At 43.3% G+C, this 17,706-nt stretch overlaps 1 protein-coding gene across 3 annotated transcripts in view; it reads right to left on the minus strand.

Annotated features, from left to right (window-relative positions):
- Positions 1 to 2,190: 2,190 nt before the first annotated feature.
- MTHFD1 (methylenetetrahydrofolate dehydrogenase, cyclohydrolase and formyltetrahydrofolate synthetase 1) overlaps positions 2,191 to 17,706 on the minus strand; it is a 73,826-nt gene continuing 58,310 nt past the window's right edge. For all 3 annotated transcript variants that reach the window (XM_006276202.4, XM_019479972.1, XM_019479971.1), the window contains exons 24-28: positions 15,166 to 15,343; positions 12,603 to 12,710; positions 11,555 to 11,707; positions 2,723 to 2,831; positions 2,191 to 2,548 (exon numbers count right to left, since the gene is read on the minus strand). In XM_006276202.4, coding sequence (XP_006276264.1) covers positions 2,742 to 2,831; positions 11,555 to 11,707; positions 12,603 to 12,710; positions 15,166 to 15,343 — 529 coding nt within the window. In that variant the 3' untranslated portion in view covers positions 2,191 to 2,548; positions 2,723 to 2,741. The remainder of the gene's footprint in view (positions 2,549 to 2,722; positions 2,832 to 11,554; positions 11,708 to 12,602; positions 12,711 to 15,165; positions 15,344 to 17,706) is intronic.

Genomic DNA, 17,706 nt, shown 5'->3' on the forward strand with positions numbered 1-17,706 from the left:
CACACACAGTTTTCCAGGTCTGTAAAGGCACAAGGAAGTCTTACATCATTTGGATTTGATCGCTCTAGACAAAAGCAGAAGGAATGGAGGGGGGCAGGGAGGGAGACTTGAAGATTTATCCAGTATGTAAAGTGTTCATGGATCCATAGATTGTTAGGGGCTGGAAGGGACCTCGCAAGATCATTGTGTCCAGCCTCACAGCACTAGGCAGGAAAGACAACTGGGGTCAGGTTTATAAAAAAAAAAACAAAACAGCAATTAGTGAATGCCCACTGAAGTTCAGAAAAGAGGCAATTAGCTTGTTTTGTGCAAAAAAAAAATTATGATATCCATAAAATTGAACTCTAAGGATGGTTAAGCCCTGGAACAGGCAGTCAAGAAAGAATGGGAAAAGCCCATCTGTGGAGGTTTTTATAAAACAGGTTAGATGAGCATCTTTCAGGGAGGGTCTGGGTATAATTACCTGCCTCAGAGCAGGAAGATGGATTAGATGACCTTGTGAGGTCCCCTTCAGCCCTGTATTTCTATGATTAATCACTGGATTAACGAGATGTCAACTGAAATAGTCCTTGCAGAAAGGGAGAGGACAAGCTGCTTTCTAATGTTTAAGAGCGTCATATTAAAGAACGTGAAAAGGTGACCAGGAAAGAAAAAAGGCAGGTTGAAGGAATGAGATGGGCTGTTCGGAAGAGGGGGATGCAGCAGGAAAAGCAACAACGAGACGAGAGAGGAAGATTGAATGAAGAAACTGGCACCTGCAGGCTGGCCAGCTTGCCTCCAAGAAGCAGCCAGCACAGGATGCCTTAGTTGAAGGAGCTCCTCATGTACCTAGCTATGCACTACACATGGGGAAAAGCAATTCCTGACCCCATGCCAACAGTCCGTTCAGACCCTGAAAATCTGATTGCAAATACCTGCTTTGCTTTGAATATTATATAAAAGAAAATTTTAAACAAGCCTAAAAATGCCTTTTAGGAATCTTATGACAACTTAAGTTATTGTAACTTCACTCCTGTGACAGCCCCGTAATTGTTACATAATTATTCTGATAGCTTGCTATATATAGTGTGCATGTATTACAGCTGAGCCCATATGCTGATGCACACTCCTACATCAATGCTTCTCCCAGTCACTGCAATTCTTTAATATGTTCTTAGGCTCAGATACAAGCAATGGGCCTTGCAGTCTGATGTGGAAAGGATTATTCATAGATATTTAGCTGCTTGCATGGGTAAGATTTTCTCTTCAATTGCTGGATTAGCAGAACTGGTGGTTTCACTTCAGATCTCTTGCAGTCAATGGTAAGCATATCAAAATCCACTGAATAAAATTTAGGCAGTTTATTTTCCTACACATGACATGCAGTATCCAGGAAGGGATGTGAGATTAAACCTAAATATACTGGTGCACTGGAGGCTCAACAGTATTACTGCAATAATCACTTTTACCTGTCAATACTGGAAACTGCTGCTGTGTACAATCCCCAAACTGACCATAAAAATAAAGTTCAGCTTCATTAAACGCAATGCATATATTAAAGCCCAGGGTACTCTGAAAGGATTTAGCCATTCATTTGTATTAATTACAAGTCTGGCAACAACTTAGTTTTCCCATTATGAGAATTTTTTTGGACTACTCTGACAAACCCCACTGCAAACAATTTGACTCAGTGCTTGTGCTGTCTCTGTTCACCCAAAAAAAAGATATTTCAAGAAGCAAGGGTTAGAAACAGTGTAAGAAAACTCATCCATCTAAGTCAGAAAACCATGTATGGCATATTCTCTTCTTCAGCCACAGCCACTGAATGGAGAGCCAGTCTGCAAAAAGGTGATGTCCTGTGTTTTGTGCACAGCACAATATATAAATGGCACAGATGCTGATCACAGCAGGGATTTCTAATCGGGAGATCTGATATGGTTTACGTGTTGATAAGGACAAAATACACCAGAAACCAAAAGCTTTTGGGAAGTGGAGAAACGAAGGAATTCTTCTTCGCTACGTACCTGTGACTGATACTGGTGCAGTCTCATGTTACAACATCCTCTCCTTGAATGCTAGCAGTGGATTCGAGAATTGAGTAGGTAGAAAGACTGTCCAGCCTTTAAAGGACAATGTCTACCCATGGTCTAAAAATATACTGAAAACAACTTAAGCCCCAGGCTGTCGCAAACATTGGACAAGTCAGGAAACTCCATTTTTATGTTTTAATATATTAAAATCATCTTATTAAGATCAGTGATAGAAAGGGAGGGTTAAAACCAGGTGGTTTGGCTACAAGTATGAAGCAAAATGTTCGTATTCAATAAGGAAATATTTAAAAATATCAGTGTGTAAAACTTACTGCAGGTTCTTCACTGAACTAAAAGATTAGCTTGGAATAAGACTTTAAAAAAATTACTGCAAATTTTAACAAACATATATATTCCAGTCATTCCCAAATGCTTCTTATCCCATTCACTTCACATCTTGCATCCTCAGTCGTATCTTATTTTGGCTTAAGTCAGGGCACAGTTCAGTTTACATTACTCATCAGGTAGTCTTCGGGTAGCTAGGAAGAAAAATAAATCTAATTACTAAATTATAGTACTGCAGGAAACTTTTAGTCTGAATTATAATCAAATAAAAACATGTAGCCTTATGCTCAGATGAGTGTAACTACATTAGCTCAGGCTTTAAAAATAAAACTCAAACATTTGCAAACTAGCCTAAGGAAGACATTTACCTCTGGTTGGCAACATTTTTTAGAAGAGCCCATTCACCTCTTCTGTCACTGGGTCCAAGTCGATATCATAGAAGCAGGGTCGAGTTGGAAGGCCTGGCATAGTACTCATCTAAGAGACAAAGACAGCTATATTAAAGCAATAAGCAGGATTTAGTGGATGGAATTGGGACCAGGAGTTAGAGGGGCCTTGTCCTATTCCCGGCTCTGGCACCGACTCAGTGGCCTCATATAATGCACTTAAGCATAGGTTTATGCTTATACTTGTGTATAGTTCTGCTACTCAGGGAACAGCCTGCAAGCTTAAAATTACTATGAGCTTATATGCTCTACTAGGCTGAGGCAATAACCACTTGTAGCAGTTCCTCTGGTTTCACTTACTAGGATTTTGATGGACTGTGCACATGGGAGGATCTGGGATTTTGAAAAGGAGGGTGCAGGTGGTATGGTGTGGTGTGGTGAGGTGCATCATCACATATAACATGACACATTTTTTCTCCAGTTAAAGAGAAATTAGAAGCTTTACTAATATGCTAGGGCAGTGGTTTTCACACCATGCTCTGCAGAACCCTGGGGTCCCATGACAGGTCATCAGGGGTTCCCCAAAGAGACGAGGGGAAATGGGGGAGTGCGCCAGGAAGCAGTCTGCTGCCATTGCTGGGCTGAGTCCCCTGGCTGGGGTAGGGGTTTTGTGACAAAAGAAGTAATATGAAAGGTTTCTGTGACTTTAGGAAGTTTGAAAACCACTGTGCTAGGGGCCTAGCCCTGTTATTCAGTTTCAGTTCAAAGCAAGAAAAACAATGCAACTGCTGGAATGTGCACCAGCTTGCTAGATTATGTTTAAAAATGACCACAAACTAGGCAAAAAATAGTTGAAAGAGACGGTATCTTCAGTCCTGCCACCGTTACAAATAAATATAGATCTTTCATTCAGATCTGTAAAACAAAATCTAGTCTTCTTGAGCATCTTGACAGTGCCTCCAATACTTTGCTGTCAGTCATTTCTACACCTGAGTTAGTATCACTACATCGGAATGAAGGTTTTTAGCTACAACTAAAAACATTTTGCAAGGTTATGCATAGAAGAAAGACATTGCCAGGAATGGCTAACAGCAAAAGTGCAGAAGAAAGGATAGCTTGATTAATGGAACATCAAGACCTTAAAAAGGAGACTCATTAACACCTGTGAAGTGGGGAGAGAGATTAGGAAGATGATAATGAGCAGTGAAGTCAATTGACTCCATCAGTGCTGCCCCTGTAGGCAATTTTAAAGTTTAGTTGGAGCAGAAATGGGGGGGGGAAGGACACGACACACTTCCATCCGGCCAGCACGACCCCCGAACAAATTGTGCCCTGCCCAGCCCTTCTGCCCACGGGGGTGAGAGTGAGGTGCCCAGTGTACACAAGCCCCCAAACATACCTTACAGCCTCGCTCCCACCCTCCCGGCCTGCGTGTCGCTTCCAGGTGGGGCTGCCGCTGCCTCTGCTGCCGCCCCCAGGGACCTGCTCCACTTCCCCTCTCTCCTGCTGGCTCTGGGCAGCAGGTAGGGAAGCTGCGAGGGCAGGGCCCAGAGCGTGGGGCTGGGAGCAGCATGGAGATAGGGTGGGCAGCATGTGGGTGTGTGGGGACCCCTTCCACATACGCCCCTGGCGCACAGCCCCAGCAGTTGGGGGCAGCAGCAGCAGGCTGGGAGCTCAGGGCACAGCTCCGGCCAGTGTCACACATCACAGCAAGGGGTGCAGCCTCCCCCAGGCTGTCTGTATTGCTTCTTTCCTGTGCTGTGCAGCCCTGGCAGGGAAAGCACCAGCAACACAGACTGCCAGGGGGAGCCATGCCCTCGCTGCAATGTGCAGTGCTGGCTGGAGCTGTGCCCCACTGGGCGCCTGCGCAATGGGGCGCCTGCCTGCTGCTGTGCCATGGGGGGGAGGTCCCTCCCCTCCCCCACACCCACACCCTGCTCCGGGGTATGGGAGGGGGGGCAAGCGGAAGGATGCAGGTGGCAAAGATCAGGGGTGGGACTTCTGGTCCCAAAATGGCAAAAGGGGGCGGGGCAACTGCCAGGGGGCAGGGCCACCCATTGGACCCTCAACAGCTCACCAAAACTTGTTAAGTGGTCTTTTCCACCTGAAATAATTGCCCTCCCCTGGTTTATACAGAACAGTAAAATCACCTCTTTATACATCCAAATTTGAGATGAGTCTTTCATCACACTGCTGTTTGTCCGCCATAAACCCTGAATTCCTTTTATTCAGGACTATGAATGTGTCTTGTATTGTTTGTTTCTGTGTGCATAACTTCAGCTGCTTTAAAAAGTGTTTTGCCTGACTGGGCCCAAGTGATCCAGATCAATCTGTATGAATGCCCTGTCCTGGTTAAGTAGCTTTGGGATTATCAGCAGTGATTGTGTATTTACTTCCAGATCCCTGATTAAAGAAACCAAATCACATCAGGCTAAGAATGGGTATTTTGGAACCCCGCTAGAACCAGGCTCATTTGGTCTATTAATGACTACTTTGAGATTTGTCAATCAGACAATTTTAATCAATTTAATGTGTGCTCATTAATATCGCATGGGGCTAATTTCTAAAATGAGAATATTGTGCAGTTCTAAGTTCAATATTTCAACAGAAGTCTACATCCATCCCATGTATGCAGTCGCCTTTATCAAACAAACTTGTAATCTCAAGTAAAGGCCTCTCGTATAGGAAGAACAGAAAAACCTCCACAGGAGATTAATATAAAGTTAATAACAGTACTTAAATAATTACAGTGTACTCTGAACACAAAAGCCACAAGAACAGTAAAAATTATAAGTCTCAAGAACAAGCCATTCTCTTCATCCTGGGGACTGGCAGAGGATAATGGGGAATGCATGAAGGATACCAGCTGCTTGCTATCTGTGCCTCTTGCCATCACAGACCATCGTGCTCTTTCCTGCTGCACTCTTGTCTCTGTACACTGTATTTTGTGGTGAATAAGGCAGCATTCAATTAATGGTGTGAAATTAACTGCTGTTTCTTCCTTTGGGAAGGATATAACATCTTTTGAGTGCTAACTTGCAATCAGTTGTTTGCAAAACCAATTTTTCTTTTTAAAATCACTTCTAAAAATCAAGCATACTGAACTGCAGATCTTGTCCTCGTTTCAAACAAATGTGTAAACATAGCAGGAGGGAGTTTTAAGATGGCCCCAAATGCATCAGGTCCCCAATTTGGCAACCAAGTAAAGACAGCTGGATTTCCTACTCATCTGAAAACACAAAGAAGTTCATGGGGCTATGCACGTGAAAAGGTTTCTTCTGGCCACAGGGAGACACTTGCATGATCAGATAGGGAATAATTTTTTTTAGGCCAGAAGTTGTAAAATTCAAGTATATAGTGTAACTAGCTTTTCCGGCTGACAGCTGTCTGCCGTCTCCTAGAAAGGTCCCTTACTAGAACAGTGGTTACTGTATGCCCAATCAGTCTTTGTCTATTACCCAGCATCTTTCAAATCCCAAAATTACCTTCTCATCTGGTAAAAGACTAATGTATTAGCAGTGCCTTCCGAGGGATACACAAATCCAAGTTATTAGAAGAGTCTAGTTTGCCAGCCACAAAATTCAACATCATAATGTCCTATCATTGGGAAGTGCCTTATGATTTATTTTAAAGAAAATAATTTACTGTATGAATGTCTATAATTCATAATGCATTTTTTACTGTTTTTCTCAGATCTGGTCTAACTCTATCAACAGAAGTATTCAGGGTTTTTTTTCCTTCTCCAACATGTATACTAGAAAATGGAAGAACGTAGAGCAATTCTAATGATATAAATACACAGGTACAGCCCATGTGGATGCACCAGATACACCTGCAGAATTTCAAATAAACTCCTCTAACAACGAAGATATTGATGTACCAGGGTATTTTTCTTTTTTTACTTTTTCACTGACTAAACAACAAGGAAGAAATATTATTGGACAGAGCAAACACTGGTTTGCTTTCATGGCTTTTCTTCCTTTATATTTAAAAATATATTAAAATAGTACAGTTTTGACTGAAAAAATTCAGTTAATATGACACATTTATAAGTTGTTGCAGATAAATGTAATGTGAACATTTTCTAATCAGAAGCCCCACTCCCACTGAAACTTCATCTCCAAAAGCTGATGTCCAAAGTATTTACTGGCCCCTTCTCATTATCTGAATTGCTCAGTCTGAATTCCAGATTCACGAGCCTGAATTCTGCAATCATATCCCTCTAATACGAACTGGGCTTCATGAATACTTAACAAAGAACCCATTTGGTTAGAAGTTCACACCCCTAATAATAGAATTTCTAATTAATTTTCAGTAGAAGCAACATCAGGCTTAATCACCTGTCCAAGAAAACTTAAGAACTGCAATGCATAATGTCTGCCGTTCTAGGGACTAAAGAAACATGGGTGATTGGGACAGCTGTATTTGGTTTTGATTTCTGGAACCCTATGGATATTTGATCTAACGTACGTGCCACTCCAGTGTTTAAAATCCTTCCAATCCTTGTTTGGATTACATTCTGGCTTGTTTGCAGCACACTATCATTGATTATAGGAATGAGCTCAATGCATCTTTTCTGTTAGCCCAGACACACAGTGCTCTCGTTAAAGATGGATGGGTTACGGATTTAAAACAGGACGTGATTATTTTATTCATCATTGTTAATCTAAAAATATGAACCTTGCTACATTTTTCTCATTCAATAAGAACAACTCAGCATTTGGCTGCAGCACAAGTCACCACTTGCTCCAAAAGGAATACGGCACTAAGAGCAGACTCTCAGAAAGTCGAACTAGATGATCTCTTGAGGTCCCTTCCAGCCTTATTTCTCTATGAAACAATGCGTTATGAAACTTGGGAACTTGGTAATTCCCTTAACTAGCATTCACCCATACTAGATCTCTCTCTCTCCAGATTTCCAGACACTCTTTTAGCCTTGGTGGTGTTTCTTTGAGCATGATTCTTCACTTCATTGTGCTGTGTGTTCGGCTCTTTTCTGAACTGCTGTTTGTTTCAACAATTTAGGGTGGCAATCCTTTAACATTTGCACTTAATTTTTGTTGTTTCCTTTGTAGTTACTTTCTTCTCTAAGTTGAGGGGACACAGGTCACTTCAATATGTATTAACTACAGTTCATTACTGATTCCTGGGAAGACAAACCCTAAAACTGTTATTTTGTTCAGGTTTTGTCTGTCTTCATTGCCCGGAACTCCATTAAGGGTATGACTACATACTGTACACAAGTTACAGCAAGATTAGCTTTAGCATGGATTTGGAGAGTTAGCTACTCTGCAGCAACTACCTGGATGCATGATTTTAGCCAGGTGTAAACACGAGGTGGCTCACTCCACTTTCATTGAGGAGCAAGCTACTGTTTACTTACCATAGGAGAGAAGCATGCACGTGGGCTGTTACTGCGGAGCAGCTGATGCACTAAATTTACACCCTAGCTTGCCCATGATACCAGTAACTCGTCCTGTGTAAACACACTAATACCTACATTTGTGGCTGGTACTTTTCTTTTCGTCACATTTAAAATTCAGGGTGCATACAGGATGCATTATAAGAATGGCACAAGTTTACCATAGGACACGCTAGGGAGTGAACCAGTGTGTTAGTTCATTGTTCCACTCTTAACCTGTAATAGGTGCCAGATAGTTCACCCTTCACTGACTGTGGGATACACTATCTTACACTAACCACTGGCTAAGAGTGCCCACAAGCATTTACTGCAGAGCAGCTGCTGCACTGTAAATCTGGCCTGCAGCTGCCTTCATGGTAAATTATGGGTGCCTATACCCAACAGAACATATCAACACAACAAACAGGCAAAATACTATAGTTGGTCATAAGGAATCTACAGATCTGTTGCATTCTGTTAACAGTTGATTAGCTATTTTTACAATAGCTACTGATCGCTGCCAAATCCTGCGTATAAGCTACATCTGTGCCCTCAAGAAATATAGCTATACTCTATCATCTTCAGAGACATCCTGCACCATCTCTTCTGAGAGCACACCTTTATACTGTAGCCATGATCTGCAGACTTCTCTGCCAAGCATCATTTCAAACCAGTGGCTAACAGGGGAGACTATGAAATACTTTGTAAGCCCAATTTAATTAATGACAGGCTGGGGTTTTAACTGTATTTCCAGAGAGATGGGCATCCATGCCAGCCAGTGACATAGTTGTGCCACTTCTGTGCAGCTTTTATTACTGCATTTTCTTTTCCCTTTTTTCCTCTGTGCAAACCAGACAGGCAATTTGGAAGAAGTGACTACAGCTAGCTTAATGGGTTCATTGGAATTCAAGCCTGAGCACGCTGCCCCTAATTTAACTTTGCCCATGCAGCGTGAACACTTTCAGCATCTGTGAGAAGCGATGATGCCACTGGGGACCAATAACCTTCAAGCCACTCTAGGAATGGAGTTGTCGAGCATGTCTGCACCATGAAGGATTCAGTGAATACTCATTAGGGGTGAATCCCTGTGCTGCTGGGGGAGTGATGAGCAATGGCACAGGATACAAGGGAAACTCACTTGCAAGTGTTTTCATTAACTTCAAGTGTTTTCATTAACTTTGTCTATTGTTTGTTCTTGTTTAACCTAACACTTCCTCCCTGCCCTGCTATGAAATATTACTACGACTGGCATGCTAGATCTGTGGGTTTGAGTCATAATCAGTTCACTGTACCTGGATTTGGTTTGTATCAGGAAATCTTAAAAAATTAAAATGACTGATTTTAAAAACATGCACAAAAAAAGAGTAAACATAGCTGATTAGTCATGATGAGTACAGAACTGCCTGGGTCACTGTGTAACCGAATGCTTCTTTTAATTCATGCTTCAAAAAGCAATACAAGAGCCCTGCAACAACATTTAGAGAATGAAACCCTCATAGAAGCATAACAAGTATTTTTGGCACCCTGGGCAGCAGAAGTGTACTTGGCAGGGGGGTGTTGGAACAGAGGCAGGGGGCTCCAGGCTCTACAGGCAAGGATGCAGCAGCCACAGAGTATAGGCACAAGTATATACAGACACACATCACATATATGCACCTCCCCCCCAAGGTGTGCACGTGCATGTGCAATCCTGGCTACTTCTTTTTGCTCTGTGCTGCCAGAAGCCATAGCTGCCGAAGTCTTGAGCCCCCCAGCCTCTGATCCAGTGCCCCCACTTAGAGAGTGCCCAAAGATCATGGCCTTTTCCCATGACTAGCTACACAACTGGAAACTGTGGACTCAAGAGTGATAGCAACAAACTACTTAAACCAGCATGGGCAAGCACAAAGTAAATTTTTCCAGTAATGCTCTTCCAATTCAGTTTTGTGCTGATCTGATCAGTCTTTACCTAGCTATTCTAGTGCTGCTCTCCCCCGCTCTTCCAAATTGCTTTGTGGTTTGGTAATGTGGACAAATGGCAGATAAAGAACATTCATTTTCTGTCTGACCCAGGCAAGTTTTGAATATATCTCTAGAGGGAGAGAAAACTTTATCAATACTGGCATCCACAGTCCTGCTCTGTCAGTGATCTTCCTCCTTGATGAATCAACCCTGGATGTGAATGACCAAACTCACCTTTTCCCTTTTCTCTTCTTTTTAAAGGTTGTATGGTTCTTGGTAAACAGCAATAAGTTGTTTGCTACACATCAGGACTCCCATATACTTAAAACTGCAATAACAGGTCAAAATTGAATGGAGATGCTAAAAAGATTTTTCCTATTTCTGTCTGACAACTCTTTACAGTAAAGATCAAATGAAATACACACCCTGGTATTCCTTAAAAGGGACATTGCTCAACTCCTATTGTAGCCCTTCCATTTCCCCATTAAAAAGGCTTCTGATCAAAGGTTTATGATCTTTCCCAATTGATTTAATCTTTTACTCAGACAATGGGGATAGCCTTTTCATTATCTCATTCTGCATTGCAAATACCCACCACATTTGTTTTGTTTTGCTTCTTAATATCAAAAGCTGTACTGATGTCAAGAGCACAGCCAACATTTGATTCAGAACACTAAATCTTGGGTAGTTTATTTAAAGCAGTATCCTGCAGTTGCAGAGTCTTTAATTAGATCATTTCAAAGTGTTTCAGTTTCACAGTTGGAGACTCTAAACTCTGAAACAGCCTTGTGAGCTAAATATTATCTGTATTTTGCAAACAGGATGCCAGGGCCCAGAGATGTTTCGCAGCTCGTTTAAGGCCATGGTGGTCTTTACTGTAATTAAGATTCCTTCATTCCAATCGCCAGAAAAAGTAACCCAAATCCAACAGTGTGGTCATGTGTGTTTCATACACGACACTAAACAGACTCAATTAGTCTGGACAGGTTATGCTGCACCAAAATGTGACTAGTGCTATACCAGTGGGAATCACAGTAATTGTATAGGACATGATATTTAGATTACTTAACTCCTCCAACGTAAAAAGAGGTAGTGTAGGTAGCAGGGAGTTTCCCCAGTACAAGTGCCCCAGGCCTTCAGTTCTCACATCTTTTTCATATTTGCAACATCCATTTTGTTAGCTCCAGGGCTCACTACAAGGCCCCAGCACGGCCATGTGTGACGAGCAGGGACTGCAAGGAAGGCTGGTCACACTTATATTATAGCTAAGCATTAGAACTGATCTGTAGGAAGTAGTGTATTTTTCAAAAGCTGGTCTAGGGCACCTAGGACATTGGACTGGCACTAGATTTCTAAACCTGCAAGTGACTGAGTTCTGTCATGCAACCTGATTTAACCACACATGGGAATTACATGAAATTTCTCCAATCTCTTTTCCTTTCTGCAGCCAAGTTTTTCCATATGCCACTTACCGTACCAACCAGTGGATACAGGAATCCAGCACCTACACTGGCCCTGATGTCTCGGATGGGCAGAACAAAGCCCTTAGGCACTCCTTTTCTTTCCGGGTCATGAGACAATGACAGGTGAGTTTTAGCCATGCATATTGGCAGGTTTCCAAATCCCTGGGTGATAGGAGCAGGGAGAAAACAAAAACATTAAAGTGCATCAGGAAACTTTCATCCATGTAACTGTAATAATTGCATTTACTTGACTCTGCTCTTGTTTGAATTAACGGGCTCTCTCACCTTGCTAACCACTCTGCCTGCAATCTGTCGGATCTGTCAATCATTTCTACATCCCTCTTTCCTGCTTTCTACTGTTACTAAGGGGAAAAATAAACATTGCCATCCCCAGATCCAATCAGATATGAAGTTAATGCTTTTGCTGGCATCGGATATGCAGCCAAGGGTTGCATTTCCTCTCTATTACGTTAATTTTGATCCTAACAGCTCAAAATTAAAGTTCTCAGCCCAACTGAGGTTGCTCTTCAATTTAGATTATTTGATCAATATAATTGCAGGTTATGACAGCACAGTAATTACCAAGCTGGATGTGAAAGTTCGCTAAAATATAAAGGGATATGCAATGAATATAAAAAGGAAGTAACCATACGTATTAGAAAAAGGATGGTTCTCCAACAGAAAGTAGTCAACACATGCTATACACAAAGAACAGCAAGCAGGTGCCCAGCTCTCATGTTCAAAGCCCTTTACAGATGTACATTAGCTCTCACAGCCTACCACAACAGAAAGACAATTATCACAGACACTGTGTTACAGAAAGGGAAGTGAGGTGACCCCTTTAACCAGGGAAGATCATGTTAAGCTCAGGATTAGACCTCAGGATCCTCTTGGCTTTCCACCACCCTCTTCTCAAAGTAGCTGCACTCAGCAGCTCCAGTTTGAAGGCCCATTCAACAGCCATGTTACACACATTTCATGTTCTAGAAGAGCACAGTTTACCTTGGATGTTTTAATTGGAGTTGATACTGAACATCAACTAACCTGTAGAACTCACCTGCTTCGTGTATAGGATAATTTTCTGCTCTGCCTCTGGAGAGAGCTCAATGTCATCTGCCCCATATATCTGCTGTGCAATGATTCTGATCTTATCCATAACAGGGAGCTGTAGGAAAAAAAACAAGTCAGCACAGCTACATCTACAGCTCTCCACGCATGCTGTGTGACGTTCAATCTGCAGTTATTAAAGCTGCTTCCATGTGCAGTACTACAAAGCTACACAATAATCCAAGGTTTTATTCATCACATTACAGCTGTTTCTTTTGATACGAGAAGAACAGACAGTAGGGTAAATTGGGAACAAGAAAATGCATGTTAAGCCAGGAGTGGCCAACCTTCAGCACGTGTGCCACAAGTGGCACGGGCAGCCTCTGTGTGGCACAACAGATCAGGGTGTGGGCAGGCAGCAAAGCAGAAACAGGGCAGGAAACAGGACAGCAGAGGGGGCAGGGCAAAGTGCTCAGAGTGGCACTCCTGCCAAAAAGGTGGGCTCCTACTGCTTTTAAGCTACATTTGCACAATTAGCTATACAATAAGCTACTGCAAAACACCTACAAAGTTCATTTTTTGAAAATGTTAGAAGTGTTTCTTGATGGAAGGTAGCTCCATAGTTAAAGGGAGGAGGGCGAGCAAATCACAGAAGCTAAGAAAAAAACCCAAGAGCTCCTGTTAAGGAGATTGCATTAATAGAAATACAAATGAGCGCCTCATTAAGTCCTTTAGGTATCTGCTACAGAGGAAATGCTCAAGACATTACCATCTGGTTAAGGATTTGATGCTAGCTAGAAGACTTCTGGAGACGTTGTTTGTCTCTCTAAGCCAAGCTCCTAGACTGCAACTGCTGTAACTGAATCACTGGAGAACGATCATGAATATCTGGCACTGGAGCGTTTCTGAAAAGAATCATTTTTTGAGGTCTTAGCTGACATGCTAATCACTGACAGTTTTGAGTGCCCTCCTCAAAAGACATCCTAGGGGACCTCAATTTCCATGGGGCAGGTAATCTGGACTGTCCAAAAAATTAGTACTTTCCCTTGAAAAATTTTGACTTCCAGACCTATGGATGGTTAAGGGGACTGGGGATTTAGCATTGGCAAGATGCTTCCCTACTTATAAAATTACAAAGAGGGCATCTGTGGACTCAGCTGCACTCTCGTCCCTAGAAGGCGTGGGTCCAGAACCAAGTAGAGACCCTAAGGCTTAAATAGACAACTGTCTTCCCTGAGACTATGAAAAGGCAGTCTCAGTGTGACATCGCTACAAGGAGAGGTAACAATCTGTGCACTGAACGGGTAATTACCCACATGCATGGCTCCTGGGATAAGTCTCTACAGCGTGTGCAATTACACTCTGCAGAACCCTCCACTTTCTTTCCTTCTTTCCTTCTGTTCCCCATGATACATGGACACGCAGAAATTTAGCATCATTTGAATGTAAACTTGCTTTGCAGGGTTCCCCTTGACTAGCAAGTCAAATAGCTGCAATATGAGCATCAAGGGTGGGGGAGGGAAATAAAGGGTTAAAGAAAACCCGCAGGACATGGAGATGTCAAGGTTCTTTAGAGAGCAACTCTGAAGTGGGGAAGGTATGAATGGAGGCTGAACAACAGGAGCTCAATAGGTCTATGCAATCCAAGAGTTACTTGAAACAGCCATCAACTCAATTTTCAAACTCTGTTTCCAGTTAGTTGTGCTCTTTTCAGTGGACCACCAGATTATACAAATTTGGAAAACACAGTTCTAAACTCATCCTCTTTTATTGAACCATCTGTATATTTGGAAGAGATGTCAGATATGCTTTCAGGCAAAAAATGTCCTTCCTCTGGGCATTAGAGTTGGTTCAATAAATGATGTCGCTAAACCCTGCTTCTTGCATTGTAGCCACAATAGTCCAGGCAATAACAATACTACCCAAGGCATTAAATGGGTATCCAACTAATGTACTTTGATGGCTAAAGAGAAAATAATAAAAGTTAAAATCATATTTGTCCTTGAACACAGGAAAAAAAGAGATTACATCCTGTTCTGGCTGGGTATGTGGATTTCACTGAATAATGCCCTACCCTGAGCAGACGTCCTGAAGTCCTGAAAGGGTCTCAGTTTGACCTGAAGACAAGGGTTGCTTTGTCCTTCCAGGTCTGTTCATTTCAACGCACAACTTGGGACTCACTGAGGAACAACTCCCCTGCTCCACCTGGCCGCTCACATTAAGCATGCATTACCCCTCTCTGTACCAGTTATGGCACAGCCTTTCAAGGATAACAGCAAACAAGCTCCACTCAGTAATCAAAAACGCTTTAGAAATTACTTGGTGGGGCTGAAAGGATTATCTAGAACCCAGGATTTTTCTCCTTCCCGCTCCTGTCCTACAACAAAAGTCAGATTTTCTGATCAAATCAATCATGTTAATCCCTGCGAAGTGCCCAGGACCTTTTCAGGCCATCTCACAGACTACAAGGCATGTGGGTGATTTAAATCAGCAACACACTTAAACATTTTCTTGAGTTAAAGTGAAATCCAGATTCCCATCAACAGACTGGGTAGGTCAGTTCATGTTCTCACCTCTACGTTGTAGAGGAGCTTGAAATGGTTTGGTGTCTGCGATGCTCTCTGGACTGCACGGGCCAGTGCAAGGGCTCCTTTCCCCCCCTCTGCCCAGTGTGTGCATTTCACAGCATCAAATGCCCCTGCCTCCTTCGCCATTTGAGTGACCAGGTCCAGCTCCGCCTCTGTATCAGTTCTGTAAAGATAAGAGCGTGTTTACTTGTACCACCACTCAAGCCACCTGCTGTTTCCTTGTACAGTGAAATCACCTTTCCCTAAACAAGATCTAATGCCAAACAAAGACACCCTCAAAGCTTCTGTAACCATCAGGAGAGATTTTCTTATTGTTCCTGCACTTTGTAGGCTTCCACCACCCTCATTAAAGAAACCAGCCCACAGCTACATCCACGGCTGCTGCTATGTATACAATAATCTGTGTCTGACACAGCAGCATCCTGTAATTTCAGCTCTTCAGCCTTGTATCAAGGTCAGCAGCACAATTTTTGTGCTAGGAAGCATCTGGCTTTATGCAAGAAAAGTCAACACAAATGGGATTCATAGGATGCTAAGAGGGGCTGTATATAATGCACGTTACTCGGGAACTAAAATGGTATTGTGCTTCAGACCAGATGCTGTTCACTGAAAGCAGGGGGGTCAAACTCAAATGATTGGGCCAGATCTGGATTGCAGGGCTTCTCATGCAGGCTGCTGTTGCCACTGTGGGCACCAACAGCAAAGAAGTTAATGCCAGTGCTGTTGAAACCCCATGGCAGCAGTGTTAACTCTTTGGCTGCTGCAGCCATGGCAAAAACCCCAGCAGACAGGATTTGGCCCACAGGTTTTATGTTTGACACTCCTGGTGCAGGGAAAAGAAACCCTAGCTGGGTACTCTGCTTCAGACTGGCCATGACTTCAACTGGGATCTGTTTAATACCAGTCTAAAGCAATGCTGCTTGTATAAAAGGCTCAACATACAGGGTACATCCACACTGCAGGTTACAATGCAAAGAGAGACCTGAGTCAGCTTTTAAGTACTTGTCACCAGGGATCCAGGTTTTCCATTTCCTGTGGAAAAAATAGATTTTCCCTTTTAAAGGAGAAAAACATGGATTTTCCCCTTTGAAACAGGAAACCATAGGTTTTTCCCCTTGCAAGCTGGCAGGGTTCCAGCCTGCAAGGAACTGCTTGGGGCTGGGGGACTGGAGGCAGGGGCCAGGCACCACATGTGTGCGTGCAAACACACACGTCTGGCAATACAGCCAGACAGGGTGGTGGGAGCAGCCTCAGCAGCTGGGTACAGGTAAGTCTATGAGATGGGGTGGGGGGTGCACTGGAGAAGGGTGAGGGGCTCCAGGTGGTTTCAGTCTCACCTGCAGCAGCTGCAGTGGCTCCTACTTGTGCAGGCAGCAGTGGAGCGAGTTCAGCCCTGGCATGGGCTGGAGGGGATGCCAGTAGTACTACCCCACCCTGCCCTGGGCTGGGGCTCCCATGCCATGCCAGGCAGCCTAACCACAGTCCCGTGTCTACCCGCCCCTGGAACATCTCTTGGCTGCAGTGGCCCAGCCATGCAGCTCTCTGCTGACCCTGAAGGACCCTGCCCCCTTTCCCTGCTGGAGCCCTGAGTCTGTATAGGGCCAGCTGGGGTGGCAGGAAGCTGGAGCCCCCTCTCACAGGGCTGGGGGGGGGGAGGGGGGGCTGCAGGTTGAGAGTGAGGAGCACTATCATGGCTGGGGTGGGGGTCAGTGGCTTGGGAGTGAGGGACAGAAGCGTGGGCAGGGAACCAGCATGCCAAGGCTGCTCAGTGCTACAAAGCAGCAGGAAGGACAGCCGCAGCTGGACTCACGTCCTGGTGAGCAAAGGGGGCAGGGGGAGCTCTGATCTTCCATGATAAAAAAAAAAATCAAATGCCAAAATATATAGATAGGTATTTAGAATTTTGTTATAATGACTGAGACACTGGTAGGCTTCCAGATTGCTTTAACATTGTAAATATATCCATAAAACATTACATTAAACTGATATATATATATTAGTGGTGCTTCATTTTAATCACAGAAAAACATGGATTTGGGGTTTTTAATTAGAGAATTTGGGATTTTTTTAATCAGAGAAAATCAGGATCATTGCATCTCACCAGGGCAAATGATCCTGTGCTGCCATAGCTAAATTGCTTCTAATGTGAGCTAGTACATTCATTTAAAGCTGCCTCAGTTCTCTCTACCTTACACTGCAGCCTGCAGTATGGAAATACTCACAGTCTATCATGTACTTGGATTCAAGGTAGTGTAGGCATCTTCCATTCAGAATCATCTGTCTAATAAGGATGAAAATAGGAGATCAGTAGTCAATGAACCTGCTTTAAAAATCAAGGTCAAAAGTCAGTTGAGGAAAGAATTTACCTGAGTGAACAAGGAGCTTTTCCTATTTATCAGTCACCTTGGAACAATGCAAGATGCTGTTTTGTAGCAATGTATACCTCAAGAGCGCTAGTACGAGAAGGTCCAGATAACAGGGAGACAGTGTATTGCAGCATGCTAGCACTGCACACTTATGGCATGG

This window comes from Alligator mississippiensis, chromosome 2 (genome assembly GCF_030867095.1).
Source record: "Alligator mississippiensis isolate rAllMis1 chromosome 2, rAllMis1, whole genome shotgun sequence".
In the NCBI taxonomy this organism is placed as follows: domain Eukaryota; kingdom Metazoa; phylum Chordata; order Crocodylia; family Alligatoridae; genus Alligator; species Alligator mississippiensis.